At 40.2% G+C, this 16,365-nt stretch overlaps 1 protein-coding gene across 1 annotated transcript in view; it reads left to right on the forward strand.

Moving 5' to 3' along the window:
* The window catches only part of PKHD1 (PKHD1 ciliary IPT domain containing fibrocystin/polyductin), a 243,492-nt gene that overhangs the window by 219,862 nt on the left and 7,265 nt on the right, over window positions 1–16,365 (forward strand). Inside the window, exons 60-62 of the mRNA XM_031046619.2 lie at window positions 8,750–8,876; window positions 9,936–10,023; window positions 13,775–13,882. Coding sequence (XP_030902479.2) covers window positions 8,750–8,876; window positions 9,936–10,023; window positions 13,775–13,882 — 323 coding nt within the window. The remainder of the gene's footprint in view (window positions 1–8,749; window positions 8,877–9,935; window positions 10,024–13,774; window positions 13,883–16,365) is intronic.

Below are 16,365 nucleotides of genomic sequence, written 5' to 3' on the forward strand. Positions count from 1 at the left end.
TAACATCACCAGATCATAGGACCAGCTCAGAGCTCATCCACCCTTGGCTGCTTGGGCTCCTGTGCACTGATATTTATTGCTCCCCATCAGTCATAGCTTTTCTGGAATTACTCACGGCTGACATTTCTGATGCAATAAGGCCACAGATAACTTGTAAAATGAAATCAGGGTTTTCCTGTTGGGACATGTAGTATCCCCACTATCTATCTGTCTCTCTTTAGGCAGTACATGCTAGCACAGGCAAGGATAATGGGGCTGGGATTACAAGTCAGGCTAAGTATCCCAGTGTATTTTTCTGTGGAAGGGAGAGAGAAATATTTTCACCCCAGAGTCATGCAAAATTCAATCATGCTGTCAGATATACACAGAACCTGCACTTCTGCCAGGCCAGTCTCCCCGTGGTTTCAGACTAATGGCTCCACTTGCATCAAGACAACTGAAAAATCTTAGATCAGTAGAGACTGGGTGTTCAACTTTGCAGCCTGGGACAGTGGAGCTGAATGGAGCCTTGCAATCCTTCCTGTGGTTGGGTAACTAGGCATTAAGTCTGTATATCACTTTGACAAACCTTTAAAGAAATTACTTGTGGCTTATAATGTGAAACACTTTTTTACATTATTTTAATTTAACTCCTTTGTTAGCGTCACTTCAAGCATGGCTCATTGTTTTGTCAAGGAAAGACAGAGGTGATTGCTATGACTGCTATAGCCTTGCACAGCTAGAGAATCAGAGAGATAACTATGACATAGTTTTATCTTCCTGTGAATGTCTGTGTATTAATATATACTGAAATGTATTTACAGATAAAAATACCTTGTTTGAAAAATTTGCCTAATATCAATATAAATATAAAAGTGAAAGAACAACATATCCTAACCCCAAAGTGCTTGGGTTTGTAACCTTGCAGATTTCAAACAGGCTGCTCTGTGAAATTACACAGGGTTTTTAAAAAGGGAGCTGATAGCTTTCTTCCTGTGTAGGGATCAAACTTTTTCTCCAATTAGTATATAAAGGCAGGATCCTAGAATCCTGAACTCAGTGTTGCAGTTGTTGCAGCGCTTGTGGCTCTATGAGTGTTTTGTCTGCCACACAACCCTGAAATGAACGTGTGGAAAAGGTGAAACTCCAGAGCTAACAAAAAAAGTAGTGTGTTGCTTTGTATACGATCCTTGCGTGAAAACAGCATTACCCTTGAAAGTTCTCAAACAAATCTCCAAAATACCCTTCTAGACAATGGTGGTGGAGCTTCACATTGCCACTGCAAATCAGATAATGATATTTTTTCACTATGGATGTCCTGGATTGCAATCCTTCTGGCAGTTTAGAGGTTAAAGACTGGAACAGGTTGCCCAGGGAGGTTGTGGAGTCTCCTACGTTGGAGATATTCAAGGTCCGCCTGGACAAGTTCCTGTGTGATGTACTCTAGGTTACCCTGCTCTTGCAGGGGGGTTGGACTAAATGATCTCTTGAGGTCCCTTCCAACCCTCGGGATTCTGTGATTCTGTGAAAGAGTCTATCACCAGCCAGCAATCCCCCAAGCTACATTTCCCCTTTGAACCTTAGATTTGAACTAAATTTCTGTTAGTATCTACTGGACATAGTAAACCTATCTAAAAAATTTGCCAACCCCCCTTAAAGGTGACACCATGAACTACAAGATTTAGGCAACTAGAAGTCCTACTCACACTGTAACTATGGTAGAAACTACAGCTTCCAGAAAAAAACAACTGCTTCCTCTCTGGGAAGGGAGCAGGAGGTAGCAAAGTTGAAAGGATAGCAAGAAAGAACAGAGGAAGAGGAAGATGGAGAGGGTAGGAGAGACTCAGGAAAAGGTGTGTGGGACTTTGCAGGTCTCTATGGGAGTAAGGAGGAATATGTTGCCGTATATTCCCAGCTCTAGTGTGAGTTTTACAAATTGAAGGGCTTGTGCTATTAAATCTCAGTTTAAAATGAAAAGAGATAAGCCTAAGAGGAGCTTTTCCTAATTCTCTGTTATTCCCTGAGAAATTATGGCTGTTTAAACACATGCAAGAAATCCAAGAGTGTTCCCATCATATTTCTCAGGCACTGGAAAGAGATCTGGTTCGAGCACTGATACCCCAGTGCTGTCAAATAAAACCTGCCTTGCTCATGTCACATATGGATCCTTTTTCCCCCTCAACAATTAATGGGTCTTGCAGTGAAAATAGTAATTTACATGATAAGTGCACACAGCAGAGAGGAGCTGACACAGCCACATCACCAAGGGACTGATCCTTTCCTCACTCTGACTTATTTAACATGTGAGTTGTGTCACCTCTATCAGCACTGCTTGTCAGGTGTGACATTCGAGTGAGTGACGGCCATGTCAGCTCCCAAGTCAGCCCACTTTGCTGTCGCATCACGCTATGTTGTGTGTTGGATGGGAAAAGGTGAAAAATTCTTCCACATGTGTTGTTAGCAGGAATTTGGTGAGCAAAGGGTTAAAAGGCTTGGAGTGCTGGGTCTTTGTGGGGATGTGTGCACGTATATATATGTATACATGTGTGTGTACACATATATATATATACACACACCTTGGTTTGGCTGTAGGACCTCGTGCCCGCAGGCCACAGTCACATTATCATCTGGAAATTGGATAACGACAGCACAATGACAAATCCAGGTTGCTTGCAATAAGGTGCTAATCCCTTTGCTTTAATATCGGAGCAGCGTGTAATGATGTTTGGACATCACTCCAGTTTACTGACGACCCCACTGGGGCTGGCAATAGAAGCGTACAACTGTCTAACAAGCCATCAGGTGACCGCCGTCGTCAAAGCAACGGAGGATGCAATCTAATCTTCCCTCCATCCCTTCCAGCTCCCAATAAGGACCAGATTATAGAAGTGGCCCATCAATGCTTGGTAACTCGAATCAATTAACGTTAATTCGCACAATGCTATGATGTATTGTGATCACTTTCATTTCGGAGCAGGGGGAAGAAATTGCTATAATTCACCTAAAATGAGGTTGTCTATGGTGCTGAGGTATTAATTGGGTGTCCATATTAAATGGAAAAGGAGCACGGTAGTGAAGGAAAAGTGGATGAGTGACTCTCTTGGCTGCTATTGACCTATCAGAAGAAGACAGTGCCCTTTTCCTTTGCTTTTATCTATTACAGTTTTCCCTATTGCGTGTCAAGTTGATGTATTATAAAAAATTCATTTGGTGACCTTCCACCCCCCTAGCAGATTAAACAATTTCACTGGGATGGCATCATTAACAGGGCCTTGCATTTAATGATGATTTCTCTAAAAGGCCACGGAGATTCGATTTTAAGCTAACAGATTTATTGCACTATTATAACATATCGTAAAAAACTGTACCACCTACGGTCTGGTTTTAGGATAGAAACTGTTTAAGAGTTTATGTGGAGCTTAAAGTGGTATTACCTTGGGATACGCAGCAGCGGCAAAGCTCTGGCCTCCGGCGGGATGCTGTTTACATTTAATAAAAGGCGTTTCTCTGACAGTAAACTTTAGAAGTGTGTTATGGAGGAGGCCTGGCTTAGCTCCTTGCCACTAGCAGGCAGCTCTGTAAGTAGGGGCATTTCCATTCATGTACAGCAATTAATAGAAGTCACTAATGAATTCAGAGGATGTTTCTCTCCTATCTGATGCATCTACTCTGTCCCTGTCCTAAAGGTTCCTGGTGATCCCACCTCACCCTTCAGTGGATCCATTAAGTCCCTCCAGTCTCCTGTTTCTCCTTTCTCAAGGTGTTTTAGCAGTCCACACTGCAGTAATCTGAACTCCACCAGCTGCACCCACTGGGCAGCTGCTTGCTTTCAGGTTTTGCTGCCATTTGGACTGAAAGGGAAGGTTGTCTAAGCAGGAGGAGAATACTGCTCTTATGCAGAAGACACTTCTGTGTGTTCCTGGACTCCCGTGTTCCTGCTCTGTGGCTATATTTACTGATTTGCAAAATGATGGAGAAATAGGGAAAGCGAGATTGAGAGCCATTTGGAGTTTGGACAGACTCTAGCAGACGGAAAAATGGAGATCTGATGGTGGTAGCATCCCCAAAAGCTAATGTCAGAAGATGATGGTCAAAAAGACTGGTTATTTTAGCTAATATATTTTCCAAGACAGTATGAATTGGACCTTTTTCAGAGCTTTTCAAGTCTAACCAACTCACATAATGCTTTGAATAAGCACTGAATATCCAGCTTCTAACTAAAGCATCTTTGCTTTATGAAAAGAAACCCTCAGAGTGATTAGATAAAGAAGCATACTCTTCTTGTCCAGCCTTGCCCACAGAGGCAATTTAGTTATTTGTTTCTTATCTCATTTCACAGTCAACCTAGGCCCCCCATGCTGCTTCTCCACACTTCCTGATCTTCTCTTCTTAGCTTTCTGCCATCATAGCACCTTACCTTCAGGGCAGTGAACACATGGCTTTGTTCAAAGTTCTCTGCTGATGCTAGCTAGGATTTTTGTTTAGGTTCCTAGATTTCTGAATTTTGGTCTTATTAACTCAACCTATATGACAGGCTGAGAAAGATGGTGCTGTTCAGCCTGGAGAAGAGAAGGCTGCGTGGAGACCTCATAGCAGCCTTCCAGTATCTGAAGGGGGCCTACAGGGATGCCGGTGAGGGACTATTCATTAGGGACTGTAGTGATAGGACAAGGGGTAACGGGTTGAAACTTAAACAGCAGAGGTTTAGACTGGATATAAGGAAGAAATTCTTTACTGTTGGGTGGTGAGGTACTGGAATAGGTTGCCCTGGGAAGTTGTGAATGCTCCATCTGTGGCAGTGTTCAAGACCAGGTTGGATGAAGCCTTGGGTGATATGGTTTAGTGTGAGGTGTCCCTGCTAACTATTCTATGATTCTATGATTTTATATGAAAGAAGGGAGACACCAATAATAACACTATGGGTCCTGTTGAGTCCATTGGTTTAGTCCTCATAAGGAGATATGATCAGTATTACATATTTATTGAGTGTCTATTATCAAGGAAAGGTGCAGTCTACTTTTCCACAGAAGTTTGTTTCCTCTAGTTTTGATTTCTTCCTATAATATGGGAAAACATGGGCAATGGAAGTCAGCCTTCACATAGCTTTTTTGGTTAAAGTAGGAATTACTTCAAACTCCTCACCATCTTCTCAGTGCTCATGTCTCTCTATCCCTGTCTTTATTACTTTAAAAATAAGATCTGCAGAGGGAGACAAAGCTCTAACAGCACAGCTGAGAGGGTGCAGGTACCTGGTGTCTGGCTAACTTCATCACCATATGACATGAGAATGCATTTCATATGAAAAATGTTAAATTCCTCACAGCCTTTCAGTAGATCTGTACCTACTTTGCCTTACACAAGTCCTCACGATACCCATCCCCTGTCTTCACTAGAGCATCTTCTTTCTTGTAGCTTGTCTTCTCTTCACCAGCAATCACCACCTTTTCAAGAATTAACAAAAAATCTTCTAGGCTTAACCAGGATGCTTTTTGACATATTATTTGTTCCCCAAATTTTTCCAAGTCTCCTTCCCATTCCAAGGATATACTCATGCTACAAAACTAGCATTGCAGACATACCCAGACACCTGTGCAATTAGTTTCATTGTCTATGTTTATTGGGAAATTAAATAAATTAGAACTGTTCTCTGGCACCAAGACCAGCTGATACAAATCAGCCTGTGTCCAAATTCAATTATCTCATCCACCATTTCAGGCTTGCCTCATTGAAACTGCCAAGTGAGAATATTCTCTGACTTATTAGTTACCAGACCATTTGGGAGATGTCCTGTACTTTGCTGCTGGTCCTGGACCACAGCTTGTGATGGGCTGACAGCTTAACAAGTAGTGGTGATCAAGTATCAGAGCCAAGCCTTGTTCTTTGGCAGTATTTAGTTTTCTAGTACAGACATATCCATCAGCTTTAATGGACCTTTGACCCAAGCTCTCAGTCTGATGTCTTTTCACTCGAAGTGAAATCATAATAATTGCTATTATTATTATTATTGGTGGTGGTAGTTTTGTTTTTCTTATTGTCATTATTATAGATGCTATTGTAATTATAGTTAAAATGACAAGCTTTTGTTGATTTCAGGGAAACTTTCTTCCTTCCCAAATCTTTCCACCTGGTTTCTCAATCACACCTTAATACATGCCATAAACCTTTACTTTCTACCACCACGGATTTCCTTGCTACTAAAGAGCAGACACTTGCTCTCCTGCAGAGCCTCAGCATGTTCAACAGACATCTGTTGGCACTGATGGTGAAAGGATCTGGGATCCCTATTGTCCCTGTTGACTAAGGTATCACAAGCATCCTGCTGTGCCCACATTTAGAAGAGCTGCAAGGCACTGAGCAACAGAGCTGTTCCCCATTGAGCACTGTCAGCAGGGAATTGCAAACCAGCCTGCTCCTTCTCAGCATGAGACTTCAGGATAGTGACAAAACAGCATGCCCTTCATGGCCACCAAGAACAAGGCAGCTCTCTGCTCCTGTCCTTGCTAGGCTAAAGGCATGGCCGTGTCCCCACCTCCCAGCAGCAAAACTATGCCAGGAAAGCTTATTTCCCTTTCAGCACAAATCATCGGGGGAGCAGCAGGCTGCTCCTCTCTCCTCCTCCTCTACACTGACACTCACTCACAGGAACATAACTCACTGTGTGCAAGGTTTTACCCTAAGGCAGGGACCCCTTTACAGCAAGAGTCAGGTTGGACCATGTGGGATACAGACTTATAGAAATGCTTAGGGTTGGAAAGGACCTAAAGATCATTTAGTTCCACCCACCCTGCCATGGGCAGGGAAACACCATGTCTTGTGCTGTGTTATCTGGATACAAATTACCTGCAAACAGACATTAATTTTTAAGCATTCATGTGTATTTTTGCTTTGTTTTCTTTGCTATTACTCATTCTAGGGAGTGGGAACTAAGTTTTGCTATGACCACATTTTGCCCTTCCTTTATGTATAAGATGAGCATGGTTTTACCATGAAGGTTTGGGGTGTGGAGTTAGGGCATTTCAGTGTCAACATGTTTCCTGTTCATTGTCAGTTTTAAATAAGCTGGAATAGAAGAAAAAATATGTTGGGTTTTCAGAAGCCATGACAAGAATCACCAAACTTGCCTGGACTCAGCTGGAGTGTGGAGCTTGCATGAAGTGCAGATATCTGTCATGAAAACATGAGTGACGTGGTATATTGTTCCTGCAGTGAGTTTCAATCACAATGCTGAATGCACATCTGTGGAAGGAGGTAGATAAGAGAACTGATGAATGAATTGATGCCTTTGACATGAACTTTAAACATAACACTGCCTTTTCATGGAATCAGAGAATGGTCAGGATTGGAAAGGACCTTGATATCTTTTAGTTCCAACCCTCCTGCATGGGCAGGGATGCTCTGTAGGCCCCCTTTAGATACCGGAAGGCTGCTATGAGGTCTCCACGCAGCCTTCTCCAGGCTGAACAGCCCCAACTTTCTCAGTCTGTCTTCATACGGGAGGTGCTCTAGCCCCTGATCACCCTTTCATAATCATCACACTCCCACTCAGAAAAAGAACCAAGATAAGAACTGAAACTTTTAAATCTTTGAGCTAGTTCTTGAGACTGTAGGTATCCTTAAAACCTTAGCTGGCCTTCCCAGTGTCTGTGGACCAGTATTTCCCTGCAGCTGCAGTATAAACAGTTTCAGGTTTGTCATGCATAGTAGCATCTATAAAAAAATGTCAACAAATCCAAAACTTAAACCAAAAAACTGAGATAGACCAAGGGAAACTTATGCTCCACATATGTTGTTTGTAAACACCTTTAAGCTAAGACTAGAGACGAATTAATAGCTTTTCTATTTTAATTTCAAGACAATGTCAAACCCCCAGCCGCTTCACCACAATTGAAGATTAGAGGCTTTTATATATATATAAATTATATATATATATATGAGATACTAAATGACACAAAGCACTGTGAGAGGGAATGAAATTACAGTGGCTCTGAATAATGTGTTGGTTCTTGATTCAAATGCAAACCCCTCTCCTGGGACGTTCTAATTTAAATTTCAGTCTTGGAAAACCTGATGTCTTTAAATGGAGCATCTATGCATTTCGATATTTCAGTATGCAGACTTTGCATATAATTAATAGTAAGAACCCAGATATGCAGGATAAGGAAATGCAATAAAGCCCTGTAAGGTCTGTGGTCATGTAGAGGAACTGAATTCTTTTTTCTTAAAAGACATTAAAGGTGTTCATTGGAAATCTTTCTGCTGAAAAGGAAGCATTTGTAGCTTCCACTGTTATTAGTTCACTGTAATGAAGACTTTGGGGCTATAGCATTGGGTTTATGTATCCATTAAATCCCTTTCTCTGCCACATACATACTCAATGTTACACCAGGGACATAATTCATCATGTTAATTTCTCACTTTTCTATTTGTAAATTGTGGATTAAAACAAAAGGATTTTTATTACTTTGGTGCTGGTCTCTTCTTGGAAGTGATTCTTGTTTCATAATTCTGTGCATACTGTGCTCACCCAAGGAATCAAAATGCTGTTATAAGGTAAATCATCAGTCCTTCAGTATAGTGCTCCTTCCTATTCATAACAAACACTAAGTACTGCAAGTTGCATTGCTAAGGTAGAAAAACCTGTGAACAGAAAGTAGTATGTTGTTCCTAGGTAAGATATGAATTGCCTCCGGGACTAGCATTAGGTGTTTTCATAGCATTAATTTTCTGATTTTTTTTTTCCACATTCCTTTGCATGTAAAAGAAATGGAAGCAGAGAGCATCTGGAAACATGCTTGTACGTGAGACCTTACAACATCTCTGTTCAGGTGCAGCCCTCAGATGGAGAAATAGAGAAGCGACTTCCTGTACAGCCAAAAATCATTTTCCTGGACAGTAAGGTGGGATTTGCCCCTCTGTGAAAGGATGCATCTCTTAATTTTGTATGATTTTGCCATTTCTAAGCAATCCCAAAGTTATGAGATGGACCTAAATATGGTGGAAGATAGTTTTACAAATAATTAGCTATTAGCATCTTCCAGGACGGACACTGCATTTTTCAGCTTTTATCTGTGAATGTTGGATCTGTGTTGTAGAAGCAATTATGCGCAGTTTTTTGGTTTCTGTTCCTAAAGCTTAGAGGATATAATTGAGGAATATGGGAACAGCAACACAATCATAAAGACTGTCAATGATATAATGGGGTATCCTGATCTGCCCTGATAAGCACACACCATGTAGAGCAGTGCTGTGTAGAGATCACCATGTTTAAAACAAGCTCAGGCTTCAATATGATGTGATTCAGAACTGCTAGAGGCACTAGCATGAGTCCTGGAAACAGCAGACTAGGTCCAGTGAGTCCTTAGATATTGATGGGTTGTTGGACTAGATTTAGACACCAAATGCAAGGTGAAATCTACGTAGCATGTCTTCATGCTATGGTTCTATCTTCTTTATATTTTCATGTCCTCTTTCCTGTTTTCCAACTATTTTCCATAATGGAATCATTCCCATTTTGCTGGACTGGCAAAGGCATAGTCACAGAATAACTAGACCCAGGTACAATATTTTTCCAGTTGTGACCCAGAAGTCTGGTGTCAAATCCAAGCTTTGACAGCTTCATGCATGATATTTCTGGGTGCAATGTTGCTTTACAATAAAAACAGCTCTGTATATCCATTAGTCATGAGACTGATTTTACAACAGTGAGGCACAAGTCATTCAGCTTCTTTCTATTTCACTTCAGTTCCCTACACACAGGCATCATGTTGTAGGGTGAGGAATACTTTAGTTGGCATCCAGCTTCCGTAGAAAGATAAGAGCTTTCCACAAGCCAACTCTGCTGGATGTCACACAAAACTTACGTTTAGGCAATTGAATCTTCTTTTGACTTTCATACGCTTCCTCAGACATGTCTCATGTTTTCTACTAGACCTTAATTCTTCTGTTTGTCCTTCCAGGGTATAAAAGTTGACAAACTTGGGCCTCCCTCAGAACCCTGGGTTGTATCAGCTCATCTCAAGGGCTCCTCCAAAGCTGTGCTAAGAGGTTTGGATGTGTTTTCTTATAGAAGGGTTTATGGCAAAGCAGATATGCCGAATGGTGGTGATATATTTAAGAGTTCTCCCTGGGAAATATTGGGTTTGAAAACTAGTCTTCAAGCTGAAAAAAGAAGGTTACAATAGGAGTTTGGTAAACTGCCCAGTCATATGTTAGAGAGAGAGAAGCGTATGCAAAGTATTTTCATGCTCTGGCAGCTTAAAGGGAGTATATCCAGTAGTTTATCTTGAAAATATATATCTCAGATCAAAAAAAAAAAAAAAAAAAAAGAAAAGAAAAGAATGAAGAATTAGAAAACCTAATACTTGATTTTCAGCTAATGTTAACTGGGGCAATTTCCTTAGAGTCAATGACAACCTCTTTGTGCCAGCAAAGGTTCTGGCCAAGTACAGACAGAAACAACTGCCTATTGTTTGTAATTAGCATACTTTAACATGGAAATGTTTTTCACCAGGGATCTAAATATTTCCATTCTGCTCCTCATTTATCAAAAGACCTGAACTCATAACTAACTCTAAGCATGTGAGTATTTCCCTTGAGGTTACTGAGGCTATGAACACGCTTAGATACAGAGCCTTGTTTAAGTTCAGTGCTGAACTAAAAATCTGTGGATGATCATAAGCTTGTAAACTAGAAAATGGAAATTATATCAATTATGTAATCTTAATATTCATTGCTAAAAGGAAGGAAGGTAGGAAGGAAGGAAGGAAGGAAGGAGAAGGAAGGAGGGAAGGATGAAGGAAGAAAGGAAGGAGGGAGAGAAGGAGGGAGGAAGGGAGGGAAGGAGGGAGAGAGGCAGAGAGGGAGGGAGGGAAGGGAGGAAGGAAGGAAGGAAAGAAGGAAGGAAAGAGAGAGAAAGAGAGAAAAAGAGAGAAAAGGAAAGAGAGAGAAAGAGAGAAAGAAAGAGAAAGAAAGAAAGAAAGAAAGAAAGAAAGAAAGAAAGAAAGAAAGAAAGAAAGAAAGAAAGAAAGAAAGAAAGAAAGAAAGAAAGAAAGAAAGAAAGAAAGAAAAAAGAAAGAAAGAGAAAGAAAGAAATAAAGAAAGAAAAAGAAAGAAAGAAAGAAAGAAAGAAAAAGAAAGAAAGAAAAAGAAAGAAAGAAAGAAAAAGAAAGAAAGAAAGAAAAAGAAAGAAAGAAAGAAAGAAAAAGAAAGAAAGAAAAAGAAAGAAAGAAAAAGAAAGAAAAAGAAAGAAAGAAAGAAAAAGAAAGAAAAAGAAAGAAAGAAAGAAAAAGAAAGAAAGAAAAAGAAAGAAAGAAAAAGAAAAAGAAAGAAAGAAAAAGAAAGAAAGAAAGAGAGAAAGAAAGAAAGAAAGAAGGAAAGAAAAAGAAGAGGACAAAAAGGGAGGGGGTGAGAAAGAAAAGTCACAGAAGAGAAATGCACTTCACATTCTTTAAAAGACACATACATCAAATTAATAGTCAATAAACTCCAGCAAGAAAGAACTATGTACTACAGATGTTCTCTATGTAATAGTTTCTTGCAGTTTTTCCTTTGACAAACGTCCTTATTGCACTCGTCTTTTGAAGCACATGAAAGCAGCATTTAATCGAAATGTGTCCCGTCTAGCACACTACGGCTGCTTCATCTGACAGCAGCCAAACTGCCTCATGGAAAGTAGTTTAGCTCCAAATTAGCTTGCTTCTACGTTAAATACCAGCTTGCCTGAGAGATCTTTGTGAAGACTCCCATATATATCTATAATATTCTGAGCTTTGAAGCATATGTGCCTGAAAGCTGAGATAGACTGTTGAGAAGTACAGTACAGTACTCCAGGCTTCATCATAGAGTGGAAATGGCAATTATAAAGTATTCAAACACAGCTCACAAGACCCTCTGTGAAAGCAGTGTTACAGTGAGAAATCAGAGCCAGGAAAAGTCTTGGTAGTCTGGTCAGACTGTCTCATAAGGAGGATTATAAAAATAGTAGATAAGTAGATGAGCCAGGATCAGACTAGAGCAATTATAGAAATCTAGATTCCCACATCTCCACCAAGTCTATTCACAGGATAAATTACAGCTTGCTTACACATCACAGCTGGTCCTGGAGACTCACTGTGATGTTGGGGATTTTGTGTGCTAGAAGCTGTACAAAAATATATATGTAGTCAAAACTAACTGAGATATTAGTAAACTAAATTGTATCCAAACATGGAGTTGGGAAGCTTTATGATTTCTGTTGCTAAATCTTTAAAATGTGACAAGCTTTTTTGCTCAGGACCTTGTCTCTGGCCATAGTTCAAAAACCAGCCCAACAAGGAAGTAATCTCAGTAGGCAGTTTGCATTGCAGCATCTCTGTTTGGAGTCTGTAAGAGTTTAAGAGGTTTGGCCAGGGCACACAGTTCTTCAGTGCCAAAGAACTGACCCTGGCACTGTTTAGTATGTATCATATGGGTTTTGGTAGGAAAAATGGGATACAAGCAGAGAAAAATTGTCCTGCCGTATGCCTATCATCAAAATCCTCGTCCCCACTTACTGAGCACTCCTATGCATCTGTGATTACAAAATGTCTTACAAAGATGTTTGCTACTACACCACTTTGCTCAGTATCCTGGACACAGGAATAGCAGAGTAAGAATGTCCTCCTCACATTCAGATATTATGTATCTTCACCTGTGCTGCTTAACTGCAACAAAGTGTAAACCCACCTGCTTCGTAAGTATATAGTTATTACTTGTGTTTAAGCAGGCGAAAGTCTGTGCTTGTGATCACTGGACCAAGTCCAGCATCCTAAGGAAGTTTTGACTTCTCACCCCCACCTGAACCAACATTTTGAAATTTGTCAGTCTTCAGGATTTTACCTCTCTCACCCCAAGAGCCTGAATGAAGCCCAGACCTGACCAGCATTGTGCCAAGGCCAGGATATGGCTGGTTCTCAAAGATACACGCAATAAAATGGAGATCCAATTGCAAAGAAAATCGTAAATTTAAAAAAAAAAAACCCAAACAAACACTAAAAGGATAGCAACTATAACAGGTGTAAATACTGGGTCAGAATGCTTTGCCTGATATCTTAGAACAGGAGGTAAAGTGATAGCGAAACTAGCTCTCCCAAGTTTCATTTTAATCCTCCTCATGAAGCTGTTTCCCCTGCCAGGTTTCTATCTGAAAGTGTCGCCTGTACAATCACAGGGTATTCACCAGACTTTTTTCCCTTTCAAGGCATCTGACAGAGTTGTGGAAAAGTTCAAAATGATTTAACAGTAGGTCAGGAAGGAATATGCCCAAATGATGAAATGAAACACCTGCAAATCATAAAATAGTTAAACCAGTCAGTTCTTTTCCCTTTGCTGCAGTGTCTGGCTCCTTGAGTCTATCCCTTTAGGACAGAAAATACTCAGTCTCTCACTAATACTCTCCTAACCTTGGCAACATAGTCACACAAGACAGGAGTTAAATCAAAATTATGAGCATCTGGAACTTCCTAGTTCATCTGTGTAGCTCCTTTTACCTATGTTTGATCCCTTTAACATCCATATTCATTTTACAGTAAATACCATTTCACAACGAGCATGAAGATTCAGAAAGGTTCAGAAGCTAAACTTCTCCAGCTCATCACGGATTTGATGTCCAAGCATCTGTGAAGACCTGACCCTATGTAAAATTTCTGGGGTTAGACAAATATTTACAATTAAGAAAGACACTATATTTAGGTTTTCCAAAGTCCCCTTAAAGTCACAGGGATTCTCAGATGGGCTCAGGTGGTACTTATCTGGATATAAAATTTTTCTTACTCTCCAGGACTCACCGAAGTGGAGGTCATAGATGGATGTGCAAGCTTTTCCAGTCTGGCTGTCTCCAGCTCAGGAACAAACTGGAAACTGGTGTTCACTGTCACATCACCCCCAGGTAAGCTCTATTTTCTGCATGTTTTTTGATTTGGTAACTAAACTCAAAACCTTACAGGTCATCTGCATGTATAAAAGGGGAGTTAGGCTATGTTTGAATGAGTGGCACGCTGCCAAACCTCTAAACACCCTGACTTCACTGACATGACCAAATTGGTGTTACCCAGGCAGCAAGAGAGCTGAGTAGCTCCTGAGCTATTCATGCAAGATTCCTAAAATCAAGATGAGTTAGTAGAGAGTATTGTTAAAGAAAGGTGCTTCTTTCTCCCTGGATTACTTAATTATGTATCCTATGTAGGAATCAGGTACTTAAGGTCAGCCAAGCTGCCAGAGCAAACTTTTTCCTATCGAGTCCTTTTTTTCCTGTTTGTATTCAGAAAGTCTCCATCTGTGCTCTGATTATTTTCATAGCTCCTTTCACCAACTGTTTTTCTGCACCTGGTCATCTTTATGGGTGCAACGGATTACATACATTCAGAGCATGCCTTCATGACTGGGCTCTGCTACAGGTATATCTTTTCAGTTTACAGAGATGACATTGGAACCTCCAGGATTGTGCAGTTTACATTAGGTCTGTGAGCAACCCCAATTATGGTGAAGAGGCAGGTGTGCTTGTAACCTCTTAGAAATACTAGCTGAGGGAGGACATCAACACCTTGGGGATACGGCACCATGTGAAGTCTGGCTTGCAAAAGCCTCAGGGTATCTGCACAAGGGAAGCATCTGTCCAACTGTTTGGGGGCCTGCACTTATCTACAAATCTGTCTCTGAAGCCATATAGGTGTCCAAGTACTGTTTTCTTCTTTCAGAATGACTACTAAGGCAAGCCAAAGGAGAAACAGGAATATGCTGTCTGGCACGTAGTCCAATGCCAAATTAAGATATAGCTATTGTTAAATGATGTTTAAAGTCACTATTCTGGTATTGCACACATACATACATATATGGATATATGCATGGATATAGATGGTATGTATAGGTATACACATAGATGTAGACATAGGTATAAATAGATATATAGATAGATACAGATATACAGATAGATATATTGATATAGATATAGATAGAGATGGTCTCTGTATATATATGAGACCCACCAGGTGGAAAGAAACTTAGGAAGGACAAATACAAATATTTCCAACAGAGGTAAGGCAGTGTGTGTGCCACCACATAAAGCCCTGACAAGTACCCCTTCGCAGCACTGAATGTAGTTTTGTTTATGTGTTTTCAGAGATGATATCAAAATGGAGTAGGTATAGCCTGACCATTTTTAATATGAAAACTCCTAGGTAGCATGGCTTCTTTCAGCCAGGAAAGAAACAGAGGACAAATATATCCGACTGATGAAGTGGGCAAACTGAAACAGCTAATGAAAAAATCTAAGCAAAAAATTTAGAAGGTTACTAACTTTTAGACTATTTTTCTGAACAACCTATCTTAATAATAGGAAATACTGAGAACAGCTAAAACTGGTTTTGGATGGAGATCCAAATTTATGAATGTATGGATATTGTACGACATGGTACACATAATAGCATGGGGTAGGATTTATAACACAAGAAATCCCTTCCTATCATAGAATTAAATGAAGATCCAGGGAATTTTTTATGAGAAACTTTTGCTCCTCCTAATCACAAGTGGCTAATCAACATGAGGTGCTGCCAATGGCTTTTCAAAGAGAGAATGAGGGTGCAGGGAGTACTTGAAGTAGGCCTTTAAAGGGGCACATATGTCTACTTTTAGGGTGTGTGCTGACAAACACCTGCAGCTCTCATTGTCTCCACTTCAGTGAGAGTGATGGAAAGTAAGCGCCTCATGAGATCTGACTCTAATGAGAAGTACAGCATAATGAAACATGTTTTGAAAGCTATTTTAGGGAAGTCACAAAAATTTTCTCTGAACAAAAGTCAAATGGAGGTCCCTTTTCTGAAACATTTAATCAGAGTATTGGAAAGAGATGTTTACACCTAGCAATGTGGATGGCTGATGCATCTGTGCAGGTATCACCTGTGTAAAAAAGTATCGTACATTTTTGATACGCACTACAAAAGTACACCCTTTGCTTGTCTGTAATTGGAACCAAGCTGGAGACAGTATAAAAGATTTTATACTGCCAGACTCTTACCAAAGATACTTTCTTATTTTTTGAGATAAACAATAATTAAGTAAACAGAGAATAAATGTTTGGGATATGTTTTCATTACCAGGTTTCCTTGTGTACCCTGGCATAGTTTGCTATTTGAAGGCAGCTCATAAGATGCAGTTGACATTGAAAGCAATAATCCCATGTTTTACTGGTAGTTAGTAGGGAGATTAAACTATTCATAGCACCACTGCATAGTATTGCATCTTGTTACAGTAATATTCACACAACTGGTATGGATCCCAATGGGCTCGATACATCCACTTTCCATTTAAACCAACAGCAGTTTACTCACAAAATGTTAGAGTAGTGCAAAGCACTTTTAAGCACCTGTCTGTGTA

Source organism: Melopsittacus undulatus, chromosome 3, assembly GCF_012275295.1.
Source record: "Melopsittacus undulatus isolate bMelUnd1 chromosome 3, bMelUnd1.mat.Z, whole genome shotgun sequence".
Lineage (NCBI taxonomy): Eukaryota > Metazoa > Chordata > Aves > Psittaciformes > Psittaculidae > Melopsittacus > Melopsittacus undulatus.